Raw genomic sequence first — 19,954 nt, forward strand, 5'->3', positions numbered from 1 at the left:
AATTTATTAATGTTTCACTCCTTAGTTTGCTTATGATTTCATCTCAAACTTCAGTACTGAATAGGAATTTGGTCAATCATTTTCCTTATTATGGCCTATCCTCTTGCAGGTATGTAGGTAACTGTAGTTATTTATTTCTGGAATTTGATGAATGAAGGATACACTCTAAAGTAAAATTAAAAATCTAAGTGATCTAAATTAATGTCATTTACTAAGTAATGTCATTTACAGAAGCAAATCATCCACTTAAATCTTACAAACTGCTACAGCTTAAGTAACATTTAGAGTCATGTGCTTCGAAGAGTTGAACAACTTCAAAAGGGCACGCAGCTATGCAAGTCTTTGTGGTTTAATTTTTGAGAAACATATGAATAAAACAGCAAGAAACTCACAGAAGTTTGAATAGGAATTGCTACTCCATATCTGACATAATGACTCACGGTGGGAGATATATGACCTACACCCAGAAACAGGTAACAACAAAGGGAACACAACAATAATTTCAATTTATAGAGAACAAATTTTGTGTGTATGTATAATGCACGAAGAAGAGGATATGGTAACACAAGTGGACAGAGAAGGATTGGACTCTAAAAGGGAAAACTAAAGCCATTATTTTTATTGATAGGGTTTGCTACAGTGTTAAATTTTATAGTTTCATATTAAAGAAGGAAAAAATGTCATTTTATACTCACGACCCTTTTGTCGATCTCTTGTCCTTGATAGGGGAAACAGTTGGTCAGTTTCTTCCCTGTATTCTGACATGCTGTTCGTATGTAGTCTACTCTTCGGTCTGCTTCTATTAAATCGTCTGACAGCACTTCTGTTTTTCCAGCTCTGAAACAGAATGATGCAGCACATTGTGTGTACCAGAAATCATCTGCCACAGTCTTTTTGTATTTCTGCATATGTACTAAGTAAGGCAAGCAGAAAATACCCTACCCAGCACAGAAATGCTCTTTATATCACTGAAATACTGTTTCCATTATAGTGATATGACTATAATTACATACCAACTTCATATGTACTACCTTATTGGCCAAAATACAAACTGCAGCATCAATTCAGAACTCGATGCAGAGAAATTTATGTCACACTACCTGTTTACAAAATCTGTCCACAATAAGATAACTCTTTATCACTTTTTTTTATATTGTAATGTACATAAATTACACAGAAATACCAACACTCATGATGTCACAGTTTAACATCATTATCCATACCTGTTGCATCACCGTCAGTATTTTCATCATTTTTTCCAAATTACAGTGTCCTTGATACCACGAAGAGCATTAGGCATGCAGAACTTCTGGAATCCTCTGACGACATTGTTAGGTTATACAGGGTGTTTCAAAGTCCTTGCAGTAACGTCTAGGGGTGATAAATCATGTTGTAGGGAATAATTTTTGTTACAGATAAAATGTTTGCTGACATTTTCCAGCAACACTAGGTGGCTTTCATAATTGGTTATGCACTTGATACACAGCAAAGCTTCAGCATTCTGTGGGATCTGCACGTAATATGGGTTGCCTATGATTCAATCATCTGCTACACATGAAAGGGGGTAGGCCAGGCTTCTGAGACACCATTCTCCTCACTCATTTTTAGAGTTTTGCTGTTGAAAATCACTCTTAAAATTTACTGGGACAGGTAACATGCAGAAGTGGCACACCTGGTTAGTAGATCCTGCTAGTTCTGTGAAATCTCAGGGCTCGTGAATTCAATAAAAAGATAACTAGAGTTGCTGGGAAGTATCAGCAAACATCTCGAACAAAAGTTGTTCACCATGCCATGATCTGTTACACCAAAGATGTTTGATGCAAAGACTTCAAAACAACCTGCATTTTGCACCATGAATAGAGAATCCACTCAACAAGGCAGACTGATAGCTTTTCTAGTCTTGCCAGATACAATTAGTACATGATCCCTTTCTAAAAGCCAATCTGAATTAGTTTAGCCTGATTTTAAATGACTTCTTTGAGATACCACCAAAAACATGCAGTTTTTAAGTCATACCTTCACGTATAAGTACTAGTTTCATCCTAAATGCAGCAATTTAATCCTATACTTCAGGTGTGAGGTACCTTTAAGTGCATGCAACACTAGCATGTCAATCTTATTGTGCAGTGCACCAGTTCTGTGGTTCCAAACAGCAATTACAAGTCTATCCAAACAGTAACTACAAGTCTATCATTAATTCTGTTGTCATCCAGCCTTTTTCTCAGCAACAAATCACTAACCCTTTACACAAATTTTCTTCGGACAAAGTTTTCAATTTCAGAATAAAACCAGGAGGGAGGGGGTGCGAACTTCCTTCCCTCAGCAGTAACTGCTAACTTCACCATGTTAACTCACTCACTCACTCACTCCCTCCCTCTCGCCCCCCCCCCCTCCCCCCATACTTGTCAGTCCTATACAGTTCATTGTCGTTATGATGCTCATAATTCTATTATTTAGAAGGCATTTTACCAGTTATTTACTGTTCAGATTTTTGTGTTACGATAAAAAAAAAAATCGAGGTTTATCACACCGCATTAAGTCTCGTCATCAACCTATTAGGAAGACAACTTGTTGTACTTGGTTTTTGTGTTTTGTTTTTATATGGACTCTATGGAAAGATGGCCTGTAGCAACCAATGCTAACTTACTAATGCTGTCGGAAACTATGATACTTCGATGGTTATATCATCACTCCCATTTGTAGCATACATTTTATTCTTGTCTATTATAATTGGGCTTTCTTTTGCCACCCAGGTTATTAACACAAATCCTTGGCGATTTATTTTGCCACTTCAGGAATATGATTTTAAGGAACAGATATTCGATATATTCAGAGTTCCACATGTGAGTGTAATGTTTTCATGCCTACTTAGCTTTTCATTTACTGATATATGACAATGCAAAATTTGCACCTCTCTTATGAAATTACAGTTGCAGTAGACATCTCTGATATTTCAGCATACAGCTTTAAAAATTGACAGGACTGAAATTTTGTTTCTTCACTTAAACTACACACACTACCTATCCAGATGCCAGGAATGTTGGCATGGGAAATACATCTGTGTACTGCATATAAGCGTTGAGTAATAAGATAAAATTTAACTGCAACAGCAGTCTTTGCCTTTAGATTAAGCAAACTATCCAGTCCCTTTGCCAATGTATTACTACGAACTAAAACGTGTATCACCTCACGTTATTTCTTTTCAGAAGAAATATTCCACTCATGTGTCGATTATGTACACATTGTCTGCTTGTGTCTGTGTATGTGCGGATGGATATGAGTGTGTGTGCGAGTGTATACCTGTCCTTTTTTCCCCCTAAGGTAAGTCTTTCCGCTCCCGGGATTGGAATGACTCCTTACCCTCTCCCTTAAAACCCACATCCTTTCGTCTTTCCCTCTCCTTCCCTCTTTCCTGATGAGCCAACAGTTTGTTGCGAAAGCTTGGATTTTGTGTGTATGTTTGTGTTTGTTTGTGTGTCTATCGACGTGCCAGCGCTTTCGTTTGGTAAGTCACATCATCTTTGTTTTAAGGTATATTTTTCCCATGTGGAATGTTTCCCTCTATTAATTCATATATATATATATATATATATATATATAAAAAAAATCCCAGAATCCCAGCTTGTACACACTACTTGTTTTGCTCGGAGAAAATACAGCCATCACCTTTAAATGTAAATCACAACTCAGGGTATGCTATAGATCAGTCTGTCATCAAAACCAAAGATTTCATATAACTGATGAAACAATTAATAACTATTTCAACACAATGAGTGAGTGCACCAAATTGTCAAGATGAGGTAAATGCAGAAAGTGAATGAAAGGCAGTCCACACAAAGGGAACAACTCAAGATTTTCTGCATACAGATCACCAGTTGCCTGCATCCAACATCTGCATAAGGCTGTTCCAACACTGCCCCTAGGGTTCACGTGCCCATGAGTGCCAGTCAGCTTGCCAATGAAACTTGAGATGGAGCAGCCCATTCTACATCCATACTCTGCTAGCCACTGGGCAGTACATGGCACCACAGGGTATGTCCCACTGTACAACTTGTTAGAAATTCTTTCTGTTTCGTGTGCGTATGGAGTGCAGGAAGAATTATTACTTAAATGTCTACATAAATGCTGTAATTAATCTAATTTTGTCTTCATGGGAGTGATACATATTGGTTGTACTATGAGGGTTATTCATGAAGTAACTGCATCAGATTATTTTTTTTTTAAATCAGAATGAAGTTACAGGATTTGTTGTACAATACTGTGAAAGTACACACACTATTTTATATTTCCACACAGTTTCCAGCCACACTGAGGCATTTGTCGTATTGTCTGATTACCTCTGAAATTGCACAACCACAGAATTTTGCTGCCTGTGACTGAAGCCAACCTAAGACACAGGTTTTCATCATCGCCGAAGCACTTTGAGACAAGCCACCTCTTCATGAGCAGGAAGAGGTGATAATAACTTGGTGTCAAATCAGGGCAGTGAGGAGGATGATTCGATACCTCCATCTGAACTCTTGCAGTTTGGTCACAGTAGCAGGGGCTGCAGGGAAAAGGGGGGGGGGGGGGGGGGGGGGGGGCAGGAAAATTATACCAGAGTTCAACATGCCATAACGTTTTGATTTGAATGGTCCTTCTCAAGTTCGTTAGTGTGTTACATTATCTTCCAACATTAGCTGTGGCAGTTCTCTCCAAGAATTCCACTAGCAAAATTCCTTTTCTATCTCACATAACAGTTTCCGCGAGTTTCCTGCTGGAAAAGTGATTGATGACACTTTGTTGGTTTTTCCCAGTGACCCAGGTACAGCCCCACTGCATTGGTTGCAGTTTCGTTTCTGCATTCACATTTCACAACCAAAATCTGTGGAAAACGAACACAAAGCTCCAAGATGGATCTACAATTTTCTCTACGCCTTTCATCAATCGACTGAATCAGGTCTGCATTCACAATACTTGGTTGACCACTTTTCTCTTCATCGTGGACATTGGTTTGCCCGTTTTCAAACATACAGCACCATTCTCTTACATTTGGCCCCTAAACTACTGTATGGACTTCACCAGATTTACAGTTTTTTCAAGTACAGAACATATTTCATACTTCACAAATTTTGGGACTTGATTACAGCCAACATTTTAAAAGCATGTGGCTCAGAGAGGAATAAGGACCTTGATTCTCTGCTGCTCACAGCCTATTCGTTCAAGGTGCATTCCACTGCAACACTGGTGCCACTATCTCTACTAATATGCACACTATAAGAAAATTGAAATTACTTTTGAATAGCCATTGTATATTCCCAGATTCCTTATTTGTCACTACTGGTTCTTGAAACTTTGTATCTTGGATTTCACAGGATAGTTGACATCTGTATTAAAGCATCTGTCACTTCAGGGTTTTCAGCTCTTCCAAGGGTCGAACAAACCTGGTAGCACTTGTGGTGACCTTCTTTGCACGCATTCAATATTCCCAATATTCCTTGTTAGTCCTATCTGGGATAGGTCCCATACAAATTAGCAATATTCCCGAGTAGGCCACAAGAGTGTTTTGTGATCATTATCCTGTCAATGAACTGAAGTCTGCTACCTATTTTACCTAGGACTGACTGTGTGTTTCTTCAATTTCATGTCCCCAAAATTTCACCTGACTGCCTCCAACGGAGACTCACTGATATTGCAGTCATGCGATATAAGTGCAAAACTTTCTGTTTATGAATAATTAAAGCAAGTTACCAATCTTTGTACCACTTTGAAATCTTATGAGAATCTCACCGAATAGTTGGTGCAGGTTTTCGGACAGTATTTTATCATGGATTTTTTTTTTTAAATGTCTGAGGTGATTATTAATACTGCCTGCCATGTCATTAATGCATAACACGAACAAAGGTCCCAACATACTTCCCTGGAGCACACCTGAATATGCTGATGACTCACCATCCAAGAAATCATGCTATGTTGGTGCTGAAAACTTATACGAGAGAGTTTCCCTTGCTGTAAGCTACTGTTAGGTTCAAAATTACACAGATGCTCAAGGATTCTAAACTAATAATAATTATAATAATAATGGCGTGTGACGAGGGTCTCCCGTTGGGTAGACCGCTCGCCTGGTGCAAGTCTTTCAATTTGACGCCACTTCGGCGACTTGTGCATCGATGGGGATGAAATGATGATGATTAGGACAACACAACACACAGTCCGTGAGTGGAGAAAACCTCCGACCCAGCCGGGAATCGAACCCGGGCCCTTAGGATTGACAGTCTGTCGCGCTGACGCCCCAGATACCGGGGGCGGACAGGATTCTAAACTGACAGCTTTTATAAGAGGAAATAATGGTCAGAAATAAACATTTTTGTCACATGAACAATTTACATCTTACAGCAAATGTAACTTAAGGTCAGCAATAGGTGAAACCGATACCCACCAGTCTCAATGCATTCTTTATAACAACACTGGCAGTATTTGACCTCTTGGTTCAACATCATTTTGACTCACTGCTTGTGCACATTGTTTAGGATTGTAGCATTAATTGCTGCTCCAACAGTGTTTTCCACAGTATGTACTTAATGGGTATGTTGATTGTTGCTTATTGAGGAATCTTTTCCCACAAAATCCCACACCACCTCCTTAAATTCTACTCTTGTTGTTGTTGTGGTCTTCAGTCCAGAGACTGGTTTGATGCAGCTCTCCATGCTACTCTATCCTGTGCAAGCTTCTTCATCTCCCAGTACATACTGCAACCTACATCCTTCTGAATCTGCTTAGTGTATTCATCTTTTGGTCTCCCTCCATGATTTTCACCCTCCACACTGCCCTCCAATGCTAAAATTGTGATCCCTTGATGCCTCAGAACATGTCCTACCAACTGGTCCCTTCTTCTTGTCACGTTGTGCCACAATCTCCTCTTCTCCCCAATTCTCTTCAATACCTCATCATTAGTTATGTGATCTACCGCTCTAATCTTCAGCATTCTTCTGTAGCACCACATTTCAAAGGCTTCTATTCTCTTCTTGTCCAAACTATTTATCATCCATGTTTCACTTCCATACATGGCCACACACCATACAAATACTTTCAGAAACGACTTCCTGACACTTAAATCTATACTCGATGTTAACAAATTTCTCTTCTTCAGAAACGGTTTCCTTGCCATAGCCAGTCTACATTTTATATCCTCTCTACTTTGATCATCATCAGTTATTTTGCTCCCCAAATAGCAAAACTCCTTTACTACTTTAAGTGTCTCATTTCCTAATCTAATTCCCTCAGCATCACCTGACTTAATTCGACTACATTCCATTAGCTTCGTTTTGCTTTTGTTATGTTCATCTTATATCCTCCTTTCAAGACACTGTCCATTCCGTTCAACTGCTCTTCCAAGTCCTTTGCTGTCTCTGACAGAATTACAATGTCATCGGCGAACCTCAAAGTGTTTGTTTCTTCTCCATGGATTTTAATACCTACTCCAAATTTTTCTTTTGTTTCCTTTACTGCTTGCTCAATATACAGATTGAATAACATTGGGGAGAGGCTACAACCCTGTCTCACTCCCTTCCCAACCACTGCTTCCCTTTCATGCCTCTCGACTCTTGTAACTGCCATCTAGTTTCTGTACAGATTGTAAATAGCCTTTCGCTCCTTGTATTTTATCCCTGCCATCTTCAGAATCTGAAAGAGAGTATTCCAGTCAACATTGTCAAAAGCTTTCTCTCAGTCTACAAATGCTAGAAACGTAGGTTTGCCTTTCCTTAATCTTTCTTCTAAGATAAGTCGTAGGGTCAGTATTGCCTCATATGTTCCAACATTTCTACGGAATCCAAATTGATCCTCCGCGAGGTCGGCTTCTACCAGTTTTTCCAGTCGTCTGTAAAGAATTCGCGTTAGTATTTTGCAGCTGTGACTTATTAAACTGATAGTTCGGTAATTTTCACATCTGTCAACACCTGCTTTCTTTGGGATTGAAATTATTATATTCTTCTTGAAGTTGAGGGCATTTTGCCTGTGTCGTACATCTTGCTCACCAGATGGTAAAGCTTTGTCAGGACTGGCTCTCCCAAGCCATCAGTAGTTCCAATGGTACGCTGTCTAATCCCAGGGCCTTGTTTCGACTCAGGTCTTACAGTGCTCTGTCAAACTCTTCACGCAGTGTAGTATCTCCCATTTCAGTTTCATATTCATCTTCACCCTCTTCCATTTCCATAATATTGTCCTGAAGTACAGCACCCTTGTATAGACCCTCTATATACTCCGTCCACCTTTCTGCTTTCCCTTCTTTGCTTATAACTGGGTTTCCATCTGAGCTCTTGATATTCATACAAGTGGCTCTCTTTTCTCCAAAGGTCTCTGTAATTTTTCTGTAGGCAATATCTATCTTACCCCCATTGTGAGATAACCCTCTACATTCTTATATTTGTCCTCTAGCCATCCCTGCATAGCCATTTTGCACATCCTGTCGATCTCATTTTTCAGACATTTGTATTCCTTTTTGCCTGCTACATTCACTACATTTTTATATTTTCTCCTTTCATCAATTAAATTCAGTATTTCTTCTGTTACCCAAGGATTTTTACTAGCCCTCGTCTTTTTACCTACTTGATCCTCTGCTGTCTTCACTATTTCATTCCTCAAAGCTACCCACTCTTCTTCTACTGTATTTCTTTCCCCCATTCCTGTCAACTGTTCCCTTATGCTCTCCCTGAAACTCTGTACAACCTATGGTTCTTTCAGTTTATCCAGGTCCCATCTCCTTGAATTCCCACTTTTTTGCAGTTTCTTCAGTTTTAATCTATAGTTCATAACCAATAGATTGTGGTCAGAGTCCACATCTCCCCCTGGAAATGTCTTACTATTTAAAACCTGGTTCCTAAATCTCTGTCTTACCATTATATAATCTATCTGATACCTTCTAGTATCTCCAGGATTCTTTCATGTATACAACCTTCTTTTATGATTCGTAAACCAAGTGTTAGCTATGATTAAGTTATGCTCTGTGCAAAATTCTACCAGGCGGCTTCCTCTTTCATTTCTTACCCCCAATCCATATTCACCTACTGTTTCCATCTCTCCCTTTTCCTACTCTCAAATTCCAGTCACCCATGACTATTAAATTTTTGTCTCCCTTCACTACCTGAATAATTTATTTTATCTCATCATACATTTCATCAATTTCGTCATCATCTGCAGAGCTAATCGGCATATAAACTTGTACATTGTAGTAGGCATGGGCTTCATTTCTATCTTGGCCACAATAATGCGTTCACTATGCTGTTCGTAGTAGCTTACCTGCACTCCTATTTTTTTTATTCATTATTAAACCTACTCCTGCATTAACCCTATTTGATTTTGTATTTATAACCCTGTACTCACCTGACCAAAAGCCTTATTCCTCCTGCCACCGAACTTCACTAATTCCCACTATATCTAACTTTAACCTATCCATTTCCCTTTTTAAATTTTCTAACCTAGCTGCCCGATTAAGGGATCTGACATTCTACGCTCCGATCCGTAGAACGCCAGTTTTCTTTCTCCTGATAACGACGTCCTCCTGAGTAGTCCCCACCCGAAGATCCGTATGGGGGACTATTTTACCTCCGGAATATTTTACCCAAGAGGACGCCATCATCATTTAATCATACAGTAAAGCTGCATGCCCTCGGGAAAAATTATGGCCGTAGTTTCCCTTACTTTCAGCTGTTTGCAGTACCAGCATGGCAAGGCCGTTTTGGTTAGTGTTACAAGGCCAGATTAGTCAATTATCCACACTGTTGCCCCCTGCAACTACTGAAAAGGCTGCTGCCTCTCTTCAGGAACCACACGTTTGTCTGGCCTCTCAACAGATACCCCTCTGTTGTGGGTGCACCTAAGGTACGGCCATCTGTATCGCTGAGGCACGCAAGCCTCCCCACCAACGGCAAGGTCCATGGTTCATGGTGGGGGTTAAATACCTCGTTCAAACTCAGCGAGGTTGGTAATGGCACATTAGCAGCTTTAAAGGCATTCTTGACCAACATTGACTCACTATTTTCAATCTGAAAGGTAACTAACACTTATAACTGTTACAGAGTGTATTTAAAGCAAACCTGATTTGCATCCTCATAGTGGTGCTAGTAGTGCCACTCCTAAGTGGCTGGCATGGAATTTGAGTGGACGTCATCTTACGGATGCAGAAACATGTCTACCAACTTTTGTTTGTCATTTAACTCCTTTTAAAGTGCTGCGATTTTCTCTCTCTCTCTCTCTCTCTCTCTCTCACTCTCTCTCTATCTGTGTGTGTGTGTGTGTGTGTGTGTGTGTGTGTGTGTGTGTGTGTTGCAACTACGCGTCATCACCAGTCATAGCTCTCATGATGGCATCCTTTGTACCACACAATGTTCTATACCAATAGGATCCACAAGATTTTTGGAAATATTGTTTTCCTAAAATGTTGCCCACAAGATTGTTTTCAAGAACATTCAAATTCTTTTGTAGCTTTCTTTAGTACAGTGTTGGTTGGTTGGTTTGTGGGATTGACGGGACCAAATTACTAGGGCCATTGGTCCCTTTTTCCAGGAACTTTAAACACCCACAAAGAATAACAAACAATGATGATGACAAGAGACCACACAGGACAAGAAAGACACAGACAGAGACCAGAAAAAAGGAATTAAAATCACACAGAGTGTGACAGTGGTTGGCAGACCATAGAAAAAAAAAAGGAAAAGCCAACCACCAAGAAACGCACAAAAAACCCCAGTCTAAAATCGTAGGCCAAAGGGTACACTCAACATACAAAAAAAGGACAAACACTTAGATCAAGCGATAAAAACCCCCTGCACGAATAAAACTCAAAACTAAATCTGCCACTTCAACGTCATCTGATAAAAGTGCAGGAAGCATATCAGGCAGCGCAAACGTCTGCCTGAGCGGAGTTAAAAGTGGGCAGTCCAACAAGATGTGGACCACCGTCAAAGCCGACCTGCAGCGACATAAAGATGGGTCCTCGCGGCGTAATAAACAGCTGTGTGTTATCCAGGTGTGGCCAATGCGCAGGAAGGGTGCGTCATTCTTCACCCCAGGTGCGAAGTACCTTCTACTGCAAAACTGACCTGAGGCCACTCTCTGAAAGGCCAATCTCCAAGGCTGGTGCACCGACAGCCTGTTTGGCCAGCACATCAACACATTCCCTTCCTGGGATGCCGACATGACCCAGGGTCCACACAAAGACTACACAGCGTCCACAACGGGCAAGAGTATGGAGGGTCTCCTGGATAGCCATCACCAGACGAGAGTGAGGGGAAACACTGGTCGATAGCTCGTAAACCGCTCAGGGAGTCACTACAGATAACAAAGGACTCACCTGAGCAGGAGTGGATATACTCTAGGGCGCAAGAGATGGCAAACAGTTTGGCAGTGAAAACACTGCAGCCAGCTGACAATGAGTGTTGTTCATAATAATCCCCTAGGGTAAGAGCATAACCAACATGACCAGCAACCATCGAACCGTCAGTATAGACAACGCCAGAGCCTTGAAACGCGGCAAGGATTGAAAGAAAGCTGCGGCGGAGGGCCTCAGGAGGGACTGAGTCCTTCGGGCCTTGTGCCAAATCGGGCTGAAGGCATGGGCGGGGCACACACCACAGGGGTATATGCGGAGGGGTCCGGAAAAGAGGTGGAAGAGGGAAAACCTCAAGCCCAGAGAGAATAGCTCTGACGCGAACTGCGATTGTAAACCCTGGCCGGAGCCGCCGTTCCGGAAGATGGACAACCAACTGACGGAACAGGAGACGATAATTGGGATGCTCGGGCAAGATACAAATGTGTGTAGCATAAGCGGCCAGTAAATGTTGGTGCCAGAACCACAATGGAGGGACACCTGCCTCCATAAGTATGTTATTGAGAGGGCTTGTCCGGAAAGCTCCAATGGCGAGTCAGATACCGCTGTGAAGGATGGGGTCCAGCAACTGCAATGCGGAAGGTGATGACGAACCGTAAGCCAGGCTACCATAATTTAGACAGGACTGAATTAACACCCGGTACAGAAGGGTAGACCGATCGGCACCCCAGCTGGTGTGACTCGAGCAATGAAGAGCGTTAAGATGCCACTAGCACGTCTGTTTAAGCTGCTGAATATGAGGGCGCCACGTCAACTGGGTATCAAAACCAATCCTAAAAACTGGTGCGTCTCCACCACAGCAAGAGGCTCAAGATAAAGTCGTGGCTCACGGTGAGCAGTGCATCGCCGGCAGAAATGCATAACGCAGGTCTTGGCAGTCGAAAACTGGAAGCCATGAGCTACAGCCCAAGACTGCGCCTTGCGGATAGCACCCTGCAGCTGCCATTCAGCAGCTGCAATGCCAGTGGAGCTATGGTATAGGCAGAAGTCGGCAGCATACAAGGAATTTGAGACGGATGTTCACACCACCGCAGCAAGCCCATTAATTGAAATTAAAAAGAGGCAGACACTTAAGACAGATCCTTGCAGTACACATTCACTTCAACTCGGGAGGAACTACGGGAGGCCGCAACTTGCACATGGAAGGAACGAAGCAACAGAAAATTTTGTATGAAAATCGGGAGCGGACCCAAAAGACCCCAACCATGAAGGGTACAGAGGATGTGATGTCGCCATGTCATATCGTATGCCTTCCACATGTCAAAAAAATGGCAACCAGATGCTGACGGCGGGCAAAGGCCGTATGGATGGCAGACTCCAGGCACACCAGATTATCAGCGGCAGAGCGGCCCTTACAGAACCCACCCTGAAACGGAGCCAGAAGGCCCCTGAGACTCAAGTAGCCAACTCAACCCCTGGCTCACCTTGCGTTCGAGCAACTTGCAAAGAACGTTGGTGAGGCTAATGGGGCAGTAGCTGTCCACCTCCAGTGGCAGGGTGTCTACATGGACAAGAAAAAAAAATTCCCGAATTTCTCGGTTAAAAATATAATTTCTCCCGGATGAAATTACGTATAAAGCGGGTGAAAATACAATTTCTTCCGGATGAAATTACTTATAAAGGGGGGTGAAAATACATCCGTGTTAAGCAACAGTATACTTTCCCTCGGGCTGTAAAACCTATCAGTCCTTTGAATAGTGAAGGTCTTATACCGGCTGAGGACATCCCACCACTTAAGGAAACAGGAAAAACAATGCGTTGGGAACGATGTTTGATGCGAGACAATATAGACAGATTTTATTTTCGGATTGCGAAAGTATATACACAAATTCCACATGTTACAGCACGGTAGCTTCCGAAGCCTTAAAATAGAGATTGCGTTGTCAGCCAGTCACAGCTCATGTCACGTGACACGTGGTCTCGCTAGCGAATGACGGCAGTTATTCAGAGCACGAAGCCTACGAGAAAGACAGGTCACGGCGTGTACATTACGAACGTGGGCTGAGCTCGCTCAACTCAGGAAAGTGCGTTTCTACACCGGTTAACGTAACTAAATGTGTATGTACGAACGAGAATTGCATCGACTATTGGAATCCACTATTATTAGTCCTACAATGATAGGAAGTCCGCAGGCCTACTAACAGGCTCTAATTTGGCAATTAAAATCATACCAAAATGATTATCAGTTCTGTAAGGCACCACATCTTCTATGAAAGGAGAACTGTTACGAAGAAGAGACTAAATGCTGTAAACGAGCGGTTATACCATTTCTATCGAGAATTGATTTTAAATTGTGTTGTACGAACAGTAATCAGTAAGACTTCATAATAACGGATTCCAGCACAAGATGAAATTCTCGTTAGCATGCACAAACCCGGATGCGAGTTAACAGATTTAAATACGCATTTTGCCCGCTGAGTTACAGGAACGAGTGAGCTCAGGCCGTTTTTCGTGACGTACGCACCGCGGCCTGTCTTTCTCGTGGGCCTCGGTCAGTGCATAATACATGTTATGTACTCAATCACTAGCAGCATCATTGTTAAGTAGCACGACCATACAAAGACGAAAGGTTAATGTAAGTACACTATGTCTTCACGAAAAGCTGAACTTTCACATATAATATTTGGCATTAACAATGTTTTGCTGCTTTTTCTCGAAGGGCGTGGTTAGGCAGGAACCTGAATGCTTCGGAAACTAAACTGCTGTATTTGATGTATTTTATACATATACTTTCGTATTATGCAAACATGCAGTCCAAATGCCGATGCGAATCAAAGATCTTTCCAAAACGCGTTGTTTTTTGCTGGATTTCGTTTCCTAAAGTGCTCGGAAGTATAAAACCCCTAAACTTTCCATAAGCCGTTTTCCAATAACACTATTTAGTTTTTATTTCGTGATCATAGCTGCAGCGATTTAGGAGAACCATTACAAAGTGAAGTTTATACTTAGCTGTAGTCGGTGTCATGTTTTCTCGACGAGTGATGCATCAACTTTTACATTGTTTTTATCCGAAACTCTGAATATACTGTACAACATTTAAATACCCACTGACGTAAGGCTGCGAGCACTCACAACAAGGTCTAGGGATCTTTGAGAGCTTTCTGCGTTCTGCCTGACTGGGACTGGAGTGGCAATGAAGGATGGGACATAATAGGAGTCACCATGGCGTCAGCTGGTCAATGCAAGCGATCCAGCGACTGTACGAAGTGGGAAGAGACATCGCTGCGAGCTGAGGAGGCGAGGTGAGATGACCAAGCCAGCAATCTATCACACGAAAGACGAGCCATTGCTTTCAGCAGCTAACATCGTTACATGCCTGTTCAAAATCCCAATACCGTGAAACGCCATAATAATACAGGCGCTGTTACCGTGATTAAATACAAATAAAACAATTGCCGTTTATACATTCATTGCCAAAAACTATAACTTGGTATATTTAAAGAGAAAAAAAACGTCCAGACAGTATTACAGGAAAATACTAGCTGGCAAATAAGTGGTAAAGAAAACATTACGCAAGTTGGTCAATAATTAAAGAAGAAAAGTCTAGAGCAAGAGTCTTGAAATAAGAGTTTATTGAGCCAAGTAGCATGTTCTTCAGATGATCATAGGCTATCGTGTAGCTAGCATGTTTCGGGTTTTTTGTGCTCTATCTTTGCAACAAACATTGGCAAATACAGAAGCAGTTACTAGAGCGCACTCCGCAACATCAAAGTGCTCCAGCCATCGGATCACGCAAATCTTCAAGGGCAAACGTTCCGATTCAATGGTCCAAATATACAGAGCTAGTCTGGAATGGAAATCCTTAAATAGGTTTTACAGGGCATCTACAAACTGAATTATCATCCAGAGTGTTTCCTTTACTGCGGACTTGATTAACAGAAAAATATGGAGAGGGGGCTTGCAAGTACGTCAAAGAACAGCAAGAAAACATAACGTGGAGACAACAACAACAGCTGAACAGGGTTTATTACGTTTCTAGGTACTGAGGGATACATAAAAAGCAACATTATCAATGTACTGGATGTCAAGTAAAACCATATTTTAAAATTAAGCGGGTAAATCATTCCTCTACAAGTAAATCAACATGTACGCTGCTACAGAATCTAGACTTTAAATTAAAATCTGTATATGTACAACAGAAGGTCTACCAAGTCCTAAAGCACTTCGGAAATTTTACACACAGTAGAGCGCCTCAGCTGTAGAGTAACTGGGAGGCCAAGTCGTTCGTAACCGGCAGACTTCATAACTTAGTAATCGTGGATGGGAGACGAGAGCAAGCAACCAAGAGCAGCCAATAGAAAGAAAGAAAGAGAGATAGATAGAGAGAGAGAGAGAGAGAGAGAGAGAGAGAGAAGGAGGAGAAGCCTCATGGTAAGGAATAAGCTAGAACGAAAAGGTGGCGAAGCCTTCAGAACTTTGGTCGATGAGCGCGGTGGCCTTAATATCTTTCGTCTTTATAATTGAGGTGCTGTGCTGTACATGTAAAATTAGCTAGAAACTTGCAACAGGTTACTGGAGTAAGACTGGTTGATACGTCTTGTCATTCATACGAGGGCAGTTCAATAAGTAATGCAACACTTTTATTTTTCTGAAACAGGGGTTGTTTTATTCAGCATTGAAATATACCAGGTTATTCCCCAATCTTTTAGCTACACAACACTATTTTTCAACGTAATCTCCATTCAATGCTACGGCCTTACGCCACCTTGAAATGAGGGCCTGTATGCCTGCACGGTACCATTCCACTGGTCGATGTCGGAGCCAACGTCGTACTGCATCAATAACTTCTTCATCATCCGCATAGTGCCTTCCACGGATTGCATCATTCATTGGGCCAAACATGTGGAAATCCGACGGTGCGTGATCGGGGCTGTAGGGTGCACGAGGAAGAACAGTCCACTGAAGTTTTGTGAGCTCCACTCGGGTGCGAAGACTTGTGTGAGGTCTTGCGTTGTCATGAAGAAGGAGAAGTTCGTTCTGATTTTTGTGCCTACGAACACGCTGAAGTCGTTTCTTCAATTTCTGAAGAGTAGCACAATACGCTTCAGAGTTGATCGTTTGACCATGGGGAAGGACATCGAACAGAATAACCCCTTCAGCGTCCCAGAAGACTGTAACCATGACTTTACCGGCTGAGGGTATGGCTTTAAACTTTTTCTTGGTAGGGGAGTGGGTGTGGCGCCACTCCACTGATTGCCATTCTGTTTCAGGTTCGAAGTGATGAACCCATGTTTCATCGCCTGTAACAATCTTTGATAAGAAATTGTCACCCTCAGCCACATGACGAACAAGCAATTCCGCACAGATGGTTCTCCTTTGCTCTTTATGGTGTTCGGTTAGACAACGAGGGACCCAGCGGCAACAAACCTTTGAATATCTCAACTGGTGAACAATTGTGACAGCACTACCAACAGAGATGTCAAGTTGAGCACTGAGTTGTTTGATGGTGATCCGTCGATCATCTCGAACGAGTGTGTTCGCATGCTCAGCCATTGCAGGAGTCACAGCTGTGCACGGCCGGCCCGCACGCGGGAGATCAGACAGTCTTGCTTGACCTTGCGGCGATGATGACACACGCTTTGCCCAACGACTCACCGTGCTTTTGTCCACTGCCAGATCACCGTAGACATTCTGCAAGCGCCTATGAATATCTGAGATGCCCTGGTTTTCCGCCAAAAGAAACTCGATCACTGCCCGTTGTTTGCAACGCACATCCGTTACAGACGCCATTTTAACAGCTCCGTACAGCGCTGCCACCTGTCGGAAGTCAATGAAACTATACGAGACGAAGCGGGAATGTTTGAAAATATTGCACAAGAAATTTCCGGTTTTTTCAACCAAAATTGGCCGAGAAAAAAAATGTGTTGCACTACTTATTGAACTGCCCTCGTAGTTTCTTAAAGGGTCAACAAACGCAGCGCTATCAATAATATTGTAATTAACGCCGATTGTTGCTTGGCAGAGACAGTGTTGTCAAACGTGCCTCGTTCGATTTTCAAATCACAGTCTGTCAGTAGTCAGTGTGCTCGGCTCACCTGTTGAATTCAGTTCTGCGCACGTGCGGGGCAAAATTTTATAAACTGACAAGGTAGGTAACACTCTTTGTGTCATATTTCATTATGCATAATAACGAGGTGCAGCCTTCTTTACATCCATCGTTCTTCTTTCTCCAATAAAGGTTGCCCACCAACAACCACTGCGACTGCGCCATGTCGATTGGTTTTCAAGATAGCTGGCTTTCAGATCCAGCATTCAAGGACTGGTTGGTGAAAGTACCTACAGACCTTTATAGTGCTAAATGTGGATTATGTCCAGGGACCCTCATTAACATCCGTACTACGAGAAGATCGGCTCTTACAAGTCAAATGACAAAATCCAAGAAGCACGTTGCGAAAGCAGCTGCCATGAGAAGCACAGCAAGTTTGTATTCTACACCCGACCGGCAGCGACCACTTCAACCCAGCAGACAGATTCTACTTCCACTACCACATCTGCAGATTCAGCTGGGTCAACAACAGTGGCGTTGGCCGCAGGAATTGTTGCGCCTCCGCAGAAGGATGTCACTGCAATGTCAAAACCCATGGATAAACTGAGAGGAATTGATCGGATGGCAATAAAGGACGAAGTAACAAAGGCGGAAATACTGTGGTGTTTGGAGTTCATTATTTCACACAAGTCACTGCGTAGTTCTGAGAACGACGTGTTGCTTTTCTGCGCAATGTTCCCCGACAGTGAAGTGGCCAAGAGCATGCATTTACAAAAGGACAAAATCGGTTATATCGTGTAATATGGACTAGCTCCCTTCTTTGAGTCTGAAATTAAATCTGACCTCGTAAACGCATCAAGGATTGTTGTTTGTTTTGACGAATCCTTGAACAAGGTGTGCAAAAGAATCCAGATGGACATTTTAGTGCGTCATTGGGACATTAAAAAAATCTAGTGTGCACCTGTTACTACGCTTCGGCTTTTCTAGGCAGTTCGACGGCAGCTAAGCTACTCGAGTCCTTCAAGAAAAAAATTCCTGGTGAAGCAATGAAAAAACTTTTACAAGTATCGATGGACGGCCCTAACGTCAACTTCGCGTTCTTAAGGGAACTTAAAAAATTTTTGAAAGCAATTGAAGGAGTAGACACCGTTTTACTGGAAATTGGAACGTGTGGGCTTCACGTTGTTCACGGCGCCTTCAAGTCCGCAATTCAAGAAACACAGTGGATGATAATTCAGTTTTTACGTGCCTTGTACAATCTTTTTAAGGATGTCCCTGCCAGAAGAGCTCTGTATATTTCGACAAAGGAATCGGAACTGTTACCCTTAAGTTTTGCGCGATCCGATGGCTGGAGAATGTGAAAGTTGCTGAGCAAGCTCTAGTAATGCTTTCGTTTCTGCGAATATTTGTTGGAAAAATGGAAGAAAAAAACAAACCAAAATGTGCTAGCTACAGAGTAGTGGAGGATCACCTCAATGACAAGCTACTTGGTCCGAAAATTGCCTTTTTTAAGACTCTTGCTGGAGACTTGACACCTTTCCTAAAGGATTTTCAATCCGATTGGCCACTAGCACCGTTCCTCCACTCTGCTTTGACAGAGATAATGGAGACAACGAAGACACGATTTGTCCAGCCGACGAAGATCTCGCCGTCAGTTAATTTGGACAAAGAATCCAATCTTTTGGGTGTGAACCACGTCAAGGTTGGGTTCACCGTCAAGAATGAATTCAGAAAATGCAAGTCTCTCACAGCCCTTGAAATCGCTAAGTTCCGGAGTGAATGCAGAAGAGGAATGATCAAGCTTGTGTCAAAGTTGATGGAGAAATCTCCCTTACACTTCAGGTTGACAAAAGCTGTAAGCTGCTTTGATCCCACAATAGCGTGCAGGGAGGCTGGTCCCAAACGATTTCATTCCTTTCTGCAGATTTTGGTGGAGAGCAATTGGATGAACGGTGTATGTGCCGATAAAGCAGAAGCGCAATACGCTTCTGTTGTAAAGAAGAACTGCAAAACAAAATTCGAAACATTCAACAAAAAGGAGCAACGGCTGGATGAGTTCTGGATGAAATGTCTCAAGAACCAGAATGCAACATGCCACAAGCTGCAGAAGGCAATGGAAATCGCGCTCACTTTGTCGCACGGTCAAGCAGCTGCGGAGCGAGGATTCTCGGTGAACAAAGAGTGCCTCTTCGAGAATATGAGGGAACAATCTGTAGTGAGCAGAAGACTGGTGTACGACGCCGTCAAGACACACGGCGGAGTCCAAGGAGTGCCTATAACAAAGTCCCTTATACACTCTGTAAGAAACTCGCGAGATCGATATGCTGAAGACCTCAAAAATCGAACCGACGAGTCATCCAGGAAAAAGGATCATCTGACTAAAAGGAAGATTGTTGACGCAGAAATAAGACAGCTTAAAGAGAAGAAGGCAAAACTTGAGTGGACTATTCAAAACGCTCAGATAGAGCGAGAATCTATTACAGAACGAATCAAGGCTCTCGCACACAGCTCCAAGTGAGTTATTCTCCAAGGTAAATTCCTAAATTACAATATTTGTTATTAAACATGGTACTTCCTTCTAAATTATTTGTTTTATTTGTCGT

The 19,954-nt window shown here is 42.3% G+C and overlaps 1 protein-coding gene across 3 annotated transcripts in view; it reads right to left on the minus strand.

Annotated features, from left to right (window-relative positions):
* Nucleotides 1-19,954, minus strand: part of LOC124802401 (rho GTPase-activating protein 17-like) — a 161,864-nt gene that overhangs the window by 128,519 nt on the left and 13,391 nt on the right. For all 3 annotated transcript variants that reach the window (XR_007017115.1, XM_047263154.1, XM_047263153.1), the window contains exon 3: nucleotides 696-837. Coding sequence is in view for 2 of the 3 variants with exons in the window: in XM_047263154.1 (XP_047119110.1) it covers nucleotides 696-837 (142 nt within the window). In the remaining variant the exon portion in view is untranslated. The remainder of the gene's footprint in view (nucleotides 1-695; nucleotides 838-19,954) is intronic.

The sequence above is a fragment of the Schistocerca piceifrons genome, chromosome 6, assembly GCF_021461385.2.
Source record: "Schistocerca piceifrons isolate TAMUIC-IGC-003096 chromosome 6, iqSchPice1.1, whole genome shotgun sequence".
In the NCBI taxonomy this organism is placed as follows: domain Eukaryota; kingdom Metazoa; phylum Arthropoda; class Insecta; order Orthoptera; family Acrididae; genus Schistocerca; species Schistocerca piceifrons.